This window comes from Ictalurus punctatus, chromosome 3 (assembly GCF_001660625.3).
Source record: "Ictalurus punctatus breed USDA103 chromosome 3, Coco_2.0, whole genome shotgun sequence".
NCBI classification, from domain to species: domain Eukaryota; kingdom Metazoa; phylum Chordata; class Actinopteri; order Siluriformes; family Ictaluridae; genus Ictalurus; species Ictalurus punctatus.
The window spans coordinates 13,693,405-13,709,906 of record NC_030418.2 but is presented as its reverse complement, the minus strand read 5'-3'; the positions used below and the strand labels follow the sequence as shown (position 1 = coordinate 13,709,906).

The window sequence follows — 16,502 nt, the reverse complement described above, 5'->3', positions numbered from 1 at the left end:
CTTTTCAGGGACAACACTGGATACTGAATGGCATTGTTTAGCTACGTCTTCCAATCCAAAGCAAACCAGAGCATCTTCTTTTTGTGCCTGAGGCAGAGCGAGAGATAGAAAACTCAAAGTGCCCTCTCCCACTGCTATTTTTAGGCTGTGGTGAAGGCTGTTCGTCCCAAGTGAAAGGTAGTGGAGTTAGAGCAGCTAGGAGGGGAAGAGCAGCAGCATGCAAAGGAACTGTGAATAGGCTTGTTTGTGGCCAAGCCCAGCCCCCAAGCTGGAGATTGTCACCGAAGGGTTTTTCACATGCATCTCTGTAACGCCACACCACTTTGCCTCTTACCACTGAAACCTCACATGCCTCATCCGTAAGTAATCCCTGTTTATCTGTTGTATAGTAGTATATCGTAGTAATGGAGATCACATTTTAACATATGATGTTATAAATTGGATTTCGATTTATGTTTCGATTTGGTTTATAAACTGGAAACTTGTGCACCTTGAGTGTGAGGAAATGAACATTTTTTATAACAGGAAGTTTCACCACCGAGCTGACTGGGTGTGAAATTATGGCGGATAGTTAAAGCTGTAGTACTTTTATATGATTGTACTTTTATAGATTTTTTTTTTGTGATTGCTGTTATGAGGATAAAAAGATGTTTTAATATTCTCTTCCTCTGCACAGTACAGAAGAATAGTCTCATAAGATGAAAATCTTTGGGTTTTTCCTACTTCTCCTTTCCTTTTTTCGCATTGATGTCAGAGGCTGTGGTTTTGTAGAAACATCCACCTCTGCATGTGATAAATCAAGACTTTGGAAGGATGATCCACTTTAACTTCCCTGATAAAGTAATTCTACTGGAATAATATATGCTAATGTCAATTACTGTTGTTATTAAAATTGTGCAAATTCCTAGACCATGTGTTATTGTGTTATGTAAGGGATACTCCACAGCTAGGTGTGCATTACTCGATTTTAATGCACGATGTGGAGGAAAACCCGACATGAATAGCATGGTCACTAGGGACGGGTGATATGGATTTAAAACTATATCACAATATTTTCTGGTGTTTATTGCGATAATGCTATCAGTGATCATATAAATATGTAGTACCATGCACCACTGTTTTTGGCTACAAGTGATATCTGTGATCTTGAGAGCCTCATGAACACAAGCATTGATCTAAAAGTAAAACTGATTTTCTGTAACCAAACCAGTTCCAGATTGTAGAGGTAGCTCCTGGTTTAGCGATAAACTCCTCCTCAGCTTCACGTCCACCTTCCACCGTACTTGTTTTCACTCTGCACGTGAGCTGCGAATGGGTCGCACACAGAAATACGTCATCAACTCGGCTTTATCGTTATTATCACAGGAAAACTAATTCTTATTGTGGGGAGAATTTCTATCGGTATATCGCAAAGGATAAGATATCGCCCATCCCTAATAGTCACTTGATCTAGATCTAGAATTCTGCACGCTCTAAATCATACACAGACATAAATAGTGCGTTATAATAAATAATGAGTATAATGAGTTATAATAAATACAGGGTGCTTGAAAGTTTGTGAATTTTCTACATTTCTGCATAAATTTGACCTAAAACATTATCAGATTTTCACTCAAGCTGTAAAAGTAGATAAAGAGAACCCAATTAAACAAATGAGATAAAAATATTATACTTGGTCATTTATTTATTGAGGAAAATGATCCAATATTACATATCTGTGAGTGGCAAAAGTATGTGAACCTTTGCTTTCAGTATCTGGTGTGACCCCCTTGTGCAGCAATAACTGTAAGTTAACGTTTCCGGTAACTGTTGATCAGTCCTGTACATCGGCTTGGAGGAATTTTAGCCCATTCCTCAGTACAGAACAGCTTCAACTCTGGGATGTTGGTGGGTTTCCTCACATGAACTGCTTGCTTCAGGTCCTTCCACAGCATTTCTATTGGATTAAGGTCAGGGCTTTGACTTGGCCATTCCAAAACATTAATTTTATTCGTCTTTAACCATTCTTTTGTAGAACGACTTGTGTGTTTAGGGTCATTGTCCTGCTGCATGACACATTTTCTCTTGAGATTCAGATTATCATCATATGTCCTGAGATTTTCTTGTAGAATTTGCTGGTATAATTCAGAATTCATTGTTCAAGTTGTCCTGGCCCAGATGCATCAAAACAAGCCAAAATGTGATACTACCACCAGCATGTTTCACAGATGGTATAAGGTTCTTATGCTGGAATGCATTGTTTTCCTTTTACCATCCATCCATCCATCCATCCATCTTCTACCGCTTACTCCTTTTCAGGGTCACGGGGGAACCTGGAGCCTATCCCAGGGAGCATCGTGCACTAGACGGGGTACACCCTAGACAGGGTGCCAGTGTTTCCCTTTCACTTATTGTTTAAATTAAAAAGTTCTACTTAGGTCTCAAAATAAAAAACATTTTTCCAACAGCCTTCTGGCTTGTCCCCGTGACCTTTAGTAAACTGCAGATGGGCAGCAATGTTCTTTTTGGAGAGCAGTGACTTTCTCCCATGCACACCATTGTTGTTCAGTGTTCTCCTGATGGTGGACTCATGAACAGGAACATCAGCCAATGGGAGAGAGGCCTTTAGTTGCTAAAAAGTTCCCCTGGATTCCTTTGTGACCTTGTGGACTATTACATGTCTTGCTCTTGGAGTGATTTTTGTTGGTTTAACACTCCTGGGGTAAGAATGGTCTTGAAATTCCTCAATTTGTACATAGTCTGTCTGATTGTGAATTGGAGTCCAAACTCTTTAGAGATGGTTTTGTAAGCCTTTCTAGCCTGATGAGCATCAACAACTCTTTTTCTGATATCCTCAGAACTTGGTTCATGCCATCTTACACTTCCACAAACGTGCTGTGAAGATCAGACTTTCACAGATCCCTGTTCTTTAAATAAAACAGGGCGCTTACTCACACCTGTTACTATGGTTACAGTTGTTTATAGGCAGCGTATTAATTTAGAACGGAGATTAAACTGATTGGAACTACCTGCGCATTCAACGGTTTTAATGCACACCTTCCAGCCAATCAGAATCAAGTATTCAGACAGACCATGGTATAAGTGTTATTATTAGTGAGTATCAAACTGTAAGGAGTGAATTTCGCATGAAGTACACAAGCCATATAATCAGTAAGTAAATGACTTGTCACATTTCCACAATTTGCTGCAAGGCAGTTATCAACAAATTAAGTTACATAATGATTAATACTAGCATTTCTAAACTGACTGTCATTTGCTGTGTCATGTCAAATGCACTAAATTGAATTATGACTGCACACTCACAAAATGGTTTTTGTTAAGTGTATCCCTCAGACACTTATCCAAATGAATGGTTCAGTGATTAAAGCTGACCTTGTTGATTTTTCTGCACGAGCTCATAGTGTCCCCCTTTCTGTGCCTCACAGACACCAAGGAGACCAAGCGGACAGAGAAAGCTAAAGAAAATGGTGTAAGCGCCACAGGCCCTGAGCCCAGCTACTTTGAGATCCCAAGTAAAGACGGCCAGATGGCAGAGGACAGTATCCACGAGGTCCCAACCAAGGACACGGAGAGTAGCGCAGCAGCAGCAGCAGCAGCAGCAGCAGCAAAAGCTGCCCAAGCTAACACCTCCTTCACCATTGAGTTTGATAACACCTCTCCAGGCAAGGTGACCATTAAGGATCATGTGTCACGTCCAAGATCTAAAAAATCTCAGCCAGGGAGTAAAGAGCTCAGCAGCCTGCAGGCAGCCATAATGGCCTCAGAGAGCAAAGTGGCCGACTGGCTGGCACACAACAATCCTCCCATGGTGAGGCGTGAGTCCACAGAGGAAGATAGCAAAAGCATTAAGAGTGATGTACCTGTCCATCTCAAGAGGCTGAAAGGTGAGGAGCACCAGATTTTTAAATATATTGATTTAATAATGAATGTACTGTGTTTTTGTATTGATGTTCTGTTCAAGTCAAAGTGATGCATTTCAATTTCTACAGTCGGTGCCCACAAACCAATTTTTATATGTAAACATTTCCTGATGGAAAAATACATTTCTTTTACAAATCCATTTCAATCATGGCCATTTATTATAGGATCCTATATCCGATATGTTTTCTCCAATGTCCGATCCACTGGCTATTGGATCAGAGCCATCTCTAGTTGATACCCAATACTGATCTGCCAAGTTATGTAAAGCAATAAAAGCATGACAGTGACAAGATGCTTGGTGTCCTATTTTCACATACAGGATCTAGATTGCATCGTCAACATGTTGATTCCCACCATAAAATACATAAAGGGATTAGACTAGAAAATAGGTCCAATCTGATCTGATAACAATTTTAGTTCAGTCCAGAGTTGGCTGTATTTTAAATACCCCAGACTAATCTGACCATGTATTCGGTATCGAGTTCTGACAAATCAAATTGAACATACTTATTTAACACGAATGGGCGAGACGATCAAGCGGCAGGTGCATTTCTACGGCAAAACAGTACACTTTCACAACTTGTGGAATAGATGGAGTGAGAGCTGGGCATATTTTACCTCCCCTGCAAACGTGTTAAAAATACAATACATGTGAATATTTTGTGTTGAGTCCAATGATGTCAAATGACGTGTCTCTAATGTGTTGCCATAGTTTTGTTATACAGTACAGAGACACACATGACACTGCACCTGAAATGTATATATGTAACTACAGTATACTTTGCTTGTACAGCTGATGGTGGATTTTTGTAAAAGTGTCATGTTTCTCTGGAAACATTCTGTACTACACTGTAGTGTGTAGTGTAACAACCTGGACATGAGTTTAATGGGGATTTATGTACAGTATAATCACCCATAAGCACCCATAATATTGGTATATTATATAAATAATATATAAATAGTGATTATTAGCTAATAAATTATACACAAAAAGCATAAGTGTTCACAAGTGTTGCTGTTAAACCCCTAAAATAATTCATCTTCAATATCCTAGTCAGGCTTGTAGTGAATTCTGAGCTCATCCCAGGAACACAGTGGAGAGAATAAATCCTGGATGGCATGCTAATCTGTTACAGCACACCATGCACACATACTGGGGGTGTAATAATACAAAATTCAAATTCAATACGATATGCTGGTGTCTTGAGATATATATATATATATATATATATATATATATATATATATATATATATATATATATATATATATACACACAGTGAGGGAAGTATTTGATCCCCTGCTGATTTTGTACGTTTGCCCACTGACAAAGAAATGATCAGTCTATAATTTTAATGGTAGATTTATTTGAACAGTGAGAGACAGAGTAACAACAAAAAAATCCAGAAAAACGCATGTCAAAAATGTTATAAATTGATGTTATAAATTGACTCATGTCCAGGTTGTTACACTACACACTACAGTGTAGTACAGAATGTTTCCAGAGAAACATGACACTTTTACAAAAATCCACCATCAGCTGTACAAGCAAATATATATATATAAATTGATACAGCTAAAATGAGCGTTGTCTGGATATGTGTTTTAGGTTTCTTATTTTTAATTCATTCACCATTATTCGATAATTAAAAAATGCTGTGCATTAGACTGTAACTAAATTAAACATGACAAGTAAACATTAGTGCTCTGGCCAAGCTTTCACTGGTCTGATGTTCAGGGCTCTGTAGCCCTGTATGTTTTTGATTCCTGTGTTCGTCCCGGTGATTTCACAGAAGAGTGCTGGGTCGGACATGTTTGTGGTATTAACACTGGTGTATTCTATGTATATTTGGTGGATTCAGCAAACTGTAAACTTGATTCCATTGTAATTTCCGATTTTTTAAATAAATAGCATGGATTAATATAGTTTTGGTATATTGATTAGTAAAGGACGGAAGGACAGACTTAAAAAGTGTTTACACTTTGTGCACCTTTACAGTTTTTCAACTTTACTTTTGCTATCTTATAGTTGATCGGTTACATCTGACCGAATCTGAACACCAACCCCTTGCTGTCCTAGGAATAGAGACCTGCTTTATATGCTCACCATGTTCTGAAGTATTTGGGTTGTGATGTTTGGAATGGAGTGTGTTGCCTTGTTCATGGAGCCTGTTTAACAAAGACAAGAAATATCACAAACAGAGAAGAGTGACTTGTGAAATTGTGCCGTGCTTTTATTTTAGCCTCAGTCAGACCCTTAAATTAAGCTCTTTTGTCAAATCAACACAATTCTGACAGTGTTTAACGTCTAAGTGAATATTCAGCACAGTGAAAGAATGCATTTTAATGTTGCACACATTTACTCGTGGGCGCACGGTGGTTTAGTGGTTCGCCTCATACCTTCAGGGTTCAATATCCACCACTGCCGTGTGTGTGTGCGGAGTTTGCATGTTCTCCCCGTGCTGCGGGGGTTTCCTCCGGGTACTCCGGTTTCCTCCCCCAGTCCAAAGACATGCATGGTAGGCCGATTGGCCTGTCCACAGTGTCCGTAGTGTATGAATGGTTGTGTGTGTGGTGATGGATTTTCACACTGTCCAGGGTGTCACCTGCCTAGTGCCCCATGCTCCCTGGGATAAACTCCAGGTTCCCCCACGACCTTGAAGGACAAGCGGTATAGAAGATGGATGGATGGATGGATGGATGGTCATATCTACTGGTGTGTGTGTGACGTTTGTAGACTTCTGTCAGTATTCCATTAAAAGAGTAAGCATACTTTGATTGGTGATTTATTGCTTAGTTTCCTGGATTGTGAAAGAATGAAAAATAAGATGTGTGATAAAGATGAGTAATGACTATGAGTGTGCTTGAGAGTTCTGCAATTGTTCCTGGAAAGATAAAATCATTATCACAGAATATATGACCCAGCACTTCTTAAACCAACTCCCCCTAATACTTAGAGCTTAACACAGTCACTGACGCTTGCTTTAACTATGCATTTTCATACCTTTCCTTACCACAGGCATTCAATTTATACAGATCATCCACTTTTGTGCTGTGATTAGTGTTCAGTCCATGCAGCATGCAAATTAATACATAAGAAGGAGTTTGGTGGGGGGAAATGGAGGATCTTTCTCCATTAGGTTTGCACTTTCTCCTCTCATTCTACTGAAATGCTGCAGCCTTGTAAAAAAAAACAAAAAAAAACACTCTTTCATTTCAGCACAGTTGACTTTCGTAATAAAATGGGTGCTAATTTATGATGACCGTGTGCTTTTGGGGCTTGTGAAGTGGTGACGGAACAGATGTGAACAGAGACACGTGAGCTATGGTGCGCAGGTGATTGATTATGCGTGTCGGTCTCTGCAGTCAATCCTCTACGAGGCGTGGCTCAGTATCTTGGATCTCTGAAGTGGACCTCTTTCTTGTTGCAGATGTAGTTCAGTCTATACAATGCTCTTGCTCAGAATTTTAGCCTTGCTAAGGAGGTTGATGATTCTTTGGATATGATTATTGGAGCGCCTGTACGTGGGAATACACTAGTGCATGATGAGAATCCTCTGTGCGGGGAGCTAAGAAGATCGTAGAGGACGTCTGAGACGAAAGACAAGGACGTTAATGTTCATGAGCTCAGGTGGGTGCTTAAATAGAGAGGGCCCTGAATGAGATTGACGATCTTAGATCAGTTTTAGTGCAATTCTGATTGTTACTTTGTGTGTGATCACATTTAGTTTGAAACAATGACTCATTTGGAGCCTGTGTGGTAATCTCTGCTGATTTAAGAGGCAGGCTATGTGGAATAGAAGAGCTCCTTTGTCATTAGACTGCTGCATGAGAGGCCAGTGTTTAATGTAGGGTGGCTCTCTCTGCCTGTCAACTCTCACTGCATAGTATAACCTGAACTGCTCTAGCTAATAAAAAGTCATCCTTCCGCTCTCCTCCTCCTTTATGTCTTCACCCTGCTTTTCTAGCTGTCACACTACCCTATCTCCTAGAACCTGAGGTACCAGCCTCATCCCTCCCACAATCAGGGGCCATGTTGTAGCCACAAGTCACTGGTTTACATTCTACTAAAATTCTGTGGGTTACATGTCAACATCAATGTCTTGTAAGTAAATGTAGTTTGATCGGTCTAACATACAATAACCATGCAGGTTTGTCATTCTCCCTTCACAGGCAGCAAGCACGAGGACGGCACCCAAAGCGACTCAGAGAATGGGCTTGGTCTGCGTTTTGGGAGCCGACGCCACGCTGCTCTGGAGGAGCGCTTAAAGGCAGCTGGCCTCACACGTGCCAAAGTCACCGGGGCAGAGGGCTCGGGCTCCTCCAGCCGCACCGCCTTCACCATTGAGTTCTTCGACGAGGAGAACCCACGCAAACGCCGCTCCTACTCCTTCTCCCAGACTGCACCACTTCTGGGAGCTATGGCAGGAGAGGGACTGTGTCCGGCACCACCCTCCCATCCTAAGGGCACTTCATCAGCACTGGCGACGGTGGCACCTACAGCAGCACGGTTGCTGCAGAAGAAAAGGTCAGAGGACAAGACGTCAATTCCCGGAGATGAGGCACAGAAGCAGGATGACGAGCAGAGCGACAAAGGCACCTACACCATCGAGCTAGAGAACCACAACCCTGAGGAGGAGGAGGCACGCCGCATGATTGATAAAGTAATTACTGATTTTTCATTTTGATTCAACATTCCGCCCCGCCCTGTGTGCTTCAGGGGGTTTCATATGGGTACTCTGGTTTCCTCCCCCAGTCCAAAGACAGGCATTGTAGGCTGATTGGCATTTCCAAATTGTCCGTAGTGTGTGAATGTGTGTGCGAATGTGTCCTGTGATGGCTGTCCAGGGTGTCCCCTGCCTTGTGCCCCGAGTTCCCTGGGATAGGCTCCAGGTTTCCCCGTGACCCTGTGTAGGATAAGCGGTATATAAAATAGATGGATACAATCAACATTCTAGATTTTAAATATTCAGGATCAATCTTCAACCTGAATATGTTTGTCCCTCTGGGGCAGGGATCATCAGTTGCTGGACCACGGTCAGGACCCTGATCCAGCATTAGTATTTCGACAGAATGAACGGAGTACTAAAACAAATACTGCAACAGAGCCAATAAAGAAATGGAAAAAAAAAAGATCCACAGTTCAACTCTAGTTTTCTGAATTTGAACCATCATGGATTTTACAACCGTTCCTATGTTTATCCAATTACATACATTACAATTTAATGTCAATTACTTAGCCAGAGATTATCTACTAATGTCTCTAACATTAGCTCTGAAAGATTTTCCCTCTCTGGTCTTATTAGAAAACCAAAAACATGACTTAATTATATATATATTTTTTAATTGACAAAGATAACAATGTTTAAAGAAGTATGCGTTCATACAGTGTATGGCACAAGTCAAAAGTATTAACATGAAAAGTGCCAATGCGAAACAAAACATAACCATTTCAAAATGTCTGACACTAATCGCTAATGTTTAAACATTAAAAAGTATCTGTTGTTGCTTTTCAGTCATGCTATTTACTCGTCCAGATCTTCATAAACAAGGAATTTTATGCAGTGTTGGGTTTTTTGTTGAATATCCCTGCCCTGGGGGAATCCTTGAAGGGTCTATGAGAGTTTTCATGTATGTAATGTTTTATGAGTCTTTCTACAAATGGAAGGTGACTGAATGTGTAAACGCACATGTGGAGGTAGTCACTGTCACAACGCCTCTATTGAAAGTCACTTCTGAATCATTAAAAGCCAAATGAACCGATCTCTCACTGTGCCACAGTGCAGCCCTTGTACACTTGGTATACATTGTGATGATTGTGTAAAAGCTTTCAGGATGGGTTAATAGGCAATTCTCAGGCAGTTTATGAAGGTATGATGTTGATGAGAGTATAGCTCAAGAAATCAAGATCAAGGCAAGTTGCCCTTCTCTTCTTCCCATGATCCTTTACGATCTTACTGAAGTGCCGTGTGTGTTGTGTGTTGCCCCTGGAGCTCTGTTTGCACAGCGAGTGTTTCTGTGAATCTATATCTAATGTGTTAGTAATGCTTTTCTGTAGCTAAGCGTGCAATTCTTCCATTATTCGATTTACCTTAAGGGAGCTATTAAGCCCTCGACTTGACTGCAGTAACTACATGCTATTCTTATAGTGGCAAATTTAATTTGTAACAGAAAAAAAAACCTCAGCACAATACTCAAATCAAGAAGTTAAATTGTCCCTTCAGGGCTTTCCCTGTTGAAAAATAAAAAATATGTAAATGAATGGTTTTAAATAAATTATATATAAATGTTGTTAACATTATCAAGAGTCTTTTATTCGGTTTTTGAGGTGAGCAGCTATACTAATTAACACCCGCTTTTTCTTGCCTCAGATGTTTCAGGACTTTTTTTCACACTGTTGCTATGGAATCAAGGCTTCGGGACATGCGCTGTGCAGTCGCTCTGTTTTGAACCATATGTTTCCCCACTCAGGTGTCAGTGTCTCGTGGCTTTGTACAGAGTGAAGGAGCCCTTGTTCCTCATGCTCTTCTATCCTCTATTGTGTAGGTGTTCGGGGTGGAGAACCCTAAGGATCCTGGTTGCCCAGTGCAACAGAAAACTAAGGACAGTAAGAAGGCCAGCAGCACTAAAGCTGAGGTAATACTCAAAATCCTAGGTGTGACACACTAATTATTTATTGTGTGGCTGTGCACCACACGCTCAATTGGCCTGTTGGTTTTTTTGGGGTTTTTTTTTTCTTCAACTGGGTGTTTAGAGCAGGGCTGCATTGATTATTATAAACAGCGATTATAATTTTTTATTATTATTTATTCTCAGTAATAACATTTTGTTAAACTGCATTTCTCAAACAAAATGTGTTTCTCAAACAAGTTTATGCAAACCCATGTTCTGCACAAGTTTGAATTGCCATTACCTTTAGAAGATCTTCATCATATAATCTGACATGGAGAACGTTACACACGGTCTGTTATAGAATTCAGACAAGATTTTATTGGGATCGTTATTTTTTGCACAGTGCAAAAATGTAATAAAATTATTAATCGAGTGGAGATTAGATCTTAAGGGTTTAACACAGTAAAGTGACATTTAAGAGACAATTTTCAACCTATGTGTGTTTTTGTACTACAAATTGGGAGGGGGGGTGGACACCATTCAGCTAACATTAATGATATGATTGATGTATTAACCTCCTCAAAGCAGTGAACTGTATAGTCAAAAGTTTTAACAAGCGACTCTGTCTGTATATTGATTAAAACTAGTATATACTGTACAGGATAACTCAATTAAAAGTAAGGACACTCTACTTTCTTTACTGTTGGTGCTATGAGCAGCTTTGTTGATTTGATGTCACATGTTGAACTCGGGGTTGAGTAGGAATTCCTAGTTGAGAGGGTTTTCTTTGGCCAAGTTATGCGCCTTAGTTGAGTGCCACAAACAGGGTATTGATATTATTTAGCATACTTTATATATTTGTTTTTTTTTTATATCTAATTTCCTGCATACTAAAAGATCTCTGGACCCTACTGTATGTGCAGGGTTCTGTTAAAATGTATTATCATTTTAAATTCAGTGAAGAAACCATAGTGAATAATTAATACGGTTCTTGGAGGAAAGCTAGGCTGTTTCAAATTAGCTAGGCATACTACAATGCCTTTATTCTATGTCAAACATTCCCGTATTCAACCATTTTTTGGTTAGAGTAGGCCGCTCACTCACTGACCCAGTTAAGAGGAAAAAGCAAGAACAGTGCTCCCTTCCCCTCAAGGCACATACACATGGCCAAGAATAATGGAGCCATGCAGTCAACATACCCCACCATTCTAGTGGCATTGTGTTTAAAGACAATAGACACTAGATCACAGTGCCTAATCCCAGTGCTAGAGAGCCAGAGTTCAACACAGTTTGATGAATTCCCTGCTCTAAAACTCATAATTAACTTGTTAGTTGAATCACCAAACTGTGCAGGACTGAACCACGCAGGGTCTGAGTTGAATGATGATTGAAAATGTACTCTTACATGCTTACCAATCAGTATTTTAGCTTAAAAATATATACAGAGGCCACATAAAATTAGCTACGAGTTTAAAATTTTGGTCTGAAATGGAGGTGGATTACCATGTGATACAGAATAAATAATGGAAAGAGGCTAACTAATGTTAGAGGGATCGTCCATGAAGCCTCTTGCCATAATATTCAAATATTAACTTATAGCTAATTAATAAATCATCAAGTAGAGTTTATTGTAATACCGTCCATGTACATGTATACACTGGAACATTTTAGTACACAGGAGAGTACTCTGGACACTGCACTACACAGGACACATCAAGAGGAATAACATGTTTTGGGCTTTTGATGTGAATCAATAGCAGGGATGTACTGATTGAATATACATGTACTTTATTTGTAGGGCCTTTTGGAGGAATCAGTTGCGGTTGGCAGTCCACACTGGGTTTCCCAGTGGGCCACTTTAGCTGCTAATCACACAAGAACTGATCCTGAAGGATCCGGAGCAGAACCCACACACTTTGTCCATCAAGAGCGAGGTATATGTCTCTATCTCACTAGATACACAACAGTGTCCTGATGTATTTTGAATTATTGGTCAATTCCATATTATTAATAGAAACACAGGAACCAGCAGTCAAGGCTCAAAACAGAATTTTATATATTATATTTTATATATATATGTTATATATATTTTATATATTATATATTATAATTATATATATATTTACTTTTTTTTTGATGAAGTGAACCAGAGATGCCAAGATCTATAGTTTAGCCATAGCAGTTTAGATTTACAGTGATACAAGAGCTACCAAAAAACTATGGTTTTGTCCTTTCTCAGCTAAAGCAGTGGTCAGACCAAGCATAAATAAAATAAAGCCCAGCAAACAAAAAAAGCCAGTTCACTGAAGGGGAAAAGGCATGTTGACGTGAAAGATGCACATTTGCTTCTGGTAGTGGTTTCTTGTGCTTAGTGCCTACTTTATACACAGTGGTGCTTGCAAGTTTATGAGCCTTTTAGAATTTTCTAGATATCTGCATAAATATGACCTAAAACATCATCAGATTTTCACACAAGTACTAAAAGTAGACAAAGAGAACCCAATTAAACAAAGAGACAAGAACATTATATGATCCAATGATCCAATATTACACATCTGTGAGTGTCAAAAGTATGTGAACCTCTGCGATTAGCAGGTAATTTGAAGGTGATTTCAGTCAATGGGATGACAATCAGGTGCGAGTGAGCATCCTATTGTATTTAAAGAACAGGGATCTGTCAAAGTTTGATCAAAGTCTTAACACATGTTTGTGGAAATGTATCATGGTACGAACAAAGTAGATTTCTGAGGACCCCACAAAAGAGTTATTGATGCTTATGAGGCTGGAAAAGTTTACAAAACCATCTCTTAAACGGTTTGGACTCCAATCCACAGTCAGACAGATTGTGTACAAATGGAGGAAATTCAAGACCGTTGTTTCTCTCCCCAGAAGTGGTCGACCAACAAAGATCACTCGAGAGCAAGACATATAATAGTCCCCAAGGTAACAAAGGAATCCAGGGTAACTTCTAAGCAACTAAAGGCCTCTCTAACATTGGCTAATGTTAATGTTCATGACTCCACCATCAGGAGAACACTGAGCCACAATGGTGTTCATGGCAGGGTTGCAAGGAGAAAGCCACTGCTCTCCAAAAAGAACATTGCTGCCCCTCTGCAATTTGCTAAAGATCACGTGGACAAGCGAGAATTTTATTGGAAAAATATTTTTGTGGATTTATGAGAGCAAAATTTAATTTTTGGTTTAAATGAAAAAAGTTGTGTTTGGAGAAAGGAAAACACTGCATTCCAGCATAAGAACCTTATACCATCTGTGAAACATGGTGGTAGTACAGTAGTATCATGGATTGGGCTTGTTTTGCTGCATCTAGGCCAGGACGGCTTGAACAATGAATGCTGAATTATGCCAGTGAATTCTAAAGGAAAATGTCAGGATATCTGTCCGTGAACTGAATCTCAAGAGAAAGTGGGTCATGCAGCAAGACAACGATGCTTAACACACAAGTCATTCTAACAAAGAATGGTTAAAGAAGAATAAAGTTAATGTTTTGTAATGTTCAAGTCAAAGTCCTGACCTTAATCCAATAGAAATGTTATGGAAGGACCTGAAGCAAGCAGTTCATGTGAGGAAACCCACCAACATCCCAGAGTTGAAGGTGTTCTGTACTGAGGAATGGGCTAAAATTCCTCCAAGCCGATATGCAGGACTAAACAGTTACCGGAAACGTTCACTATCAGATTCAGACACTGATGCATGCACAGATAAAGAGGTATTTCTCTGTGATAGAGAAATGCACCTGCACAGGTAGTCAGAACAGCCTAAAACATTTTTTTCATGTTATTGGAGCCATAGATCAGACATTATTTGTGCCATTTTTGTGAGATTTTAACAGACATTTCAAATCTGTTTCAAATCTGTGGGGGAACAAATTTGCTAGCTAGCAACCATTATCAAATGCAATAAAAGTCAAATTTCTGCCATATTTAGACAAACTAATGTTGTGGTACATAAACACAGCACCTCCTTGTTGGGAAAGTGTAATAATTTCCTGATGACTCAGCAATATTAATGTACCACTACCATCTTCAAATCCATAAGTATGTCATAATATTTGTTTTTCAGAAGCTGATGCATTTGAGTCAGGTGTGTCTTTGAGGAGCACCGGCTCTGCAACCTCCAGCCAGGCAGAACGGAAGAGGAGGACACTGCCACAGCTCCCCACTGAGGAGAAGAGCAGGTTGGGGAAGTCCATCTCCACCACAGGACTACGCTCTGAGATTGGCGAGAAACAGGACACCGAACTCCAAGAAAAACAGCACAAAGGAGATGGTGAATGTGTTTCCACTCTCAACAAGAAGGACACTACATGTGCGAAGACAAACCAAGTACAGACAGCCTCTTCCAAGCCTCCTGTACCTCCTGTTGGAGGTATAGAGAAGCAGGGTGAGGAATCTCGCAGGAGGCGTGCTGAGGACAGGAGCAAAGGGAGTGATAGCGAGCGGAGCGGGAAGCCCCTAGTGCGTCAAGGCAGCTTTACTATCGACAAGCCAAGTGCCAATGTTCCACTTGAGCTTATCCCACGCATTAACCAACGGCAGTCTGGGGGCCGAGAGCGCAGTGACTCAGCTGGCAGCATGGACACGGCCACCCTACTCAAGGACACCGAGGCTGTTATGGCCTTTCTAGAGGCCAAGCTGCGGGATGAGAAAAAGCTGGACCCATCGCCACTCCCTGGCTACCCTCCAGGACGCTGTTTTTCCCCAGAGTTGGATGCTGACACAATTAAAGCAGCAGGCCGCACTGAAGTGCCACAGAAGCGCCGTTCTCTCAGCAGTCTGCACAGAGAGAAAAGCAACATGAGCTCAGCTGGAAAGAGCACTAATGCACGGGAGCGACTGGAGAGGAAAGCCAAGCCCAAGGCCTCAGAAGGGCGCCTGGATACCCGTCACTCTGCCCATACAAGTCAGAGGGCCCGCCAGCCCTCCATGGACCTGACAGATGATGAGCAGACATCCTCGTTGCCCATTTCTGACATACTCTCTGATGACCAGGAGAATGGGCGTAACCCGTTCACCTTCACTGATGACTTGCTGCACTCCAAACTGGATTCATCTAAAGTTGCTAGAGCCGGTAAATCCAGCAGGACACCCCAAGCCAGCACTGCCACTATGGGCAAGCCTCAGTTGCCTCAGCCTCGGCCCACAAGAGCATCTCTTCTGAGACGTGCTCGACTTGGAGACACATCTGACACAGACCTGGCAGATGCGGACCGGGTGTCAGTTGCATCCGAAGTGTCCACAACCAGTTCCACATCTAGGCCACCATCAGGCAGGAAAGCACCATCTCGCATCGACATGCTGGCGCAGCCCCGACGCACCAGGCTTGGGTCCATGTCAGCGCGCAGCGACTCTGAAGCCACAGTGTCCCGCAGCACTTCATCGAGGATATCATCTGAGACAGCTCTGAGATTGGGATTGCGCCCCACCAACCCAGCAGACAGCAAGCTGAACCCACGCCTTCGGGCAAACAGCGTCTCCAAGCTGACAGACACTAAATCCAAGACCGCATCATCCATCTCCAGTGCTCCAGCAGGTGAGTTCACATTACTCCTTACCTTACATGGAATGGAATTAACTATTTTCACAATGGAAATGAATTATGTATAACCACACTGTCCTAATTGCCCATAAAAGCATAAAAAGGACTACAAGAATGATACAAGATTAACTTAGAATAAAAGAATTTGAGAACAAGCTTCTTGATACTTAATACTTGATATAACATCAAGCAATTTCTTCATTCCTTGCTTCTTCTGCTTGGCTCAATACAATGAATTTTGCTTAACAGTCCATAGCTAAAATGTACAACCTAGTCACCAACTAGTTACATAGCTGTGTTTTTTAGCTTTTCTCTTCACCATAGTTACCTCCAAACCACTTCACTTCAGTTACTTTGGCTACCTCCAAACACTAGCATAAGTGGCAAAAATGACTCCAATTATGATTGGCCTT

General features: G+C 40.9%; 1 protein-coding gene across 11 annotated transcripts in view; it reads left to right on the top strand.

Moving 5' to 3' along the window:
- Nucleotides 1–16,502, top strand: part of cep170aa (centrosomal protein 170Aa) — a 57,581-nt gene that overhangs the window by 30,149 nt on the left and 10,930 nt on the right. For 10 of the 11 annotated variants that reach the window (XM_053679613.1, XM_053679612.1, XM_053679614.1 and 7 more), the window contains exons 8-12: nucleotides 3,426–3,884; nucleotides 8,095–8,585; nucleotides 10,468–10,557; nucleotides 12,332–12,467; nucleotides 14,614–16,083. In XM_053679613.1, coding sequence (XP_053535588.1) covers nucleotides 3,426–3,884; nucleotides 8,095–8,585; nucleotides 10,468–10,557; nucleotides 12,332–12,467; nucleotides 14,614–16,083 — 2,646 coding nt within the window. Of the gene's footprint in view, nucleotides 1–164; nucleotides 360–3,425; nucleotides 3,885–8,094; nucleotides 8,586–10,467; nucleotides 10,558–12,331; nucleotides 12,468–14,613; nucleotides 16,084–16,502 lie in introns of those variants that run through there. The other variant, XM_017464223.3, reaches the window with a different exon arrangement.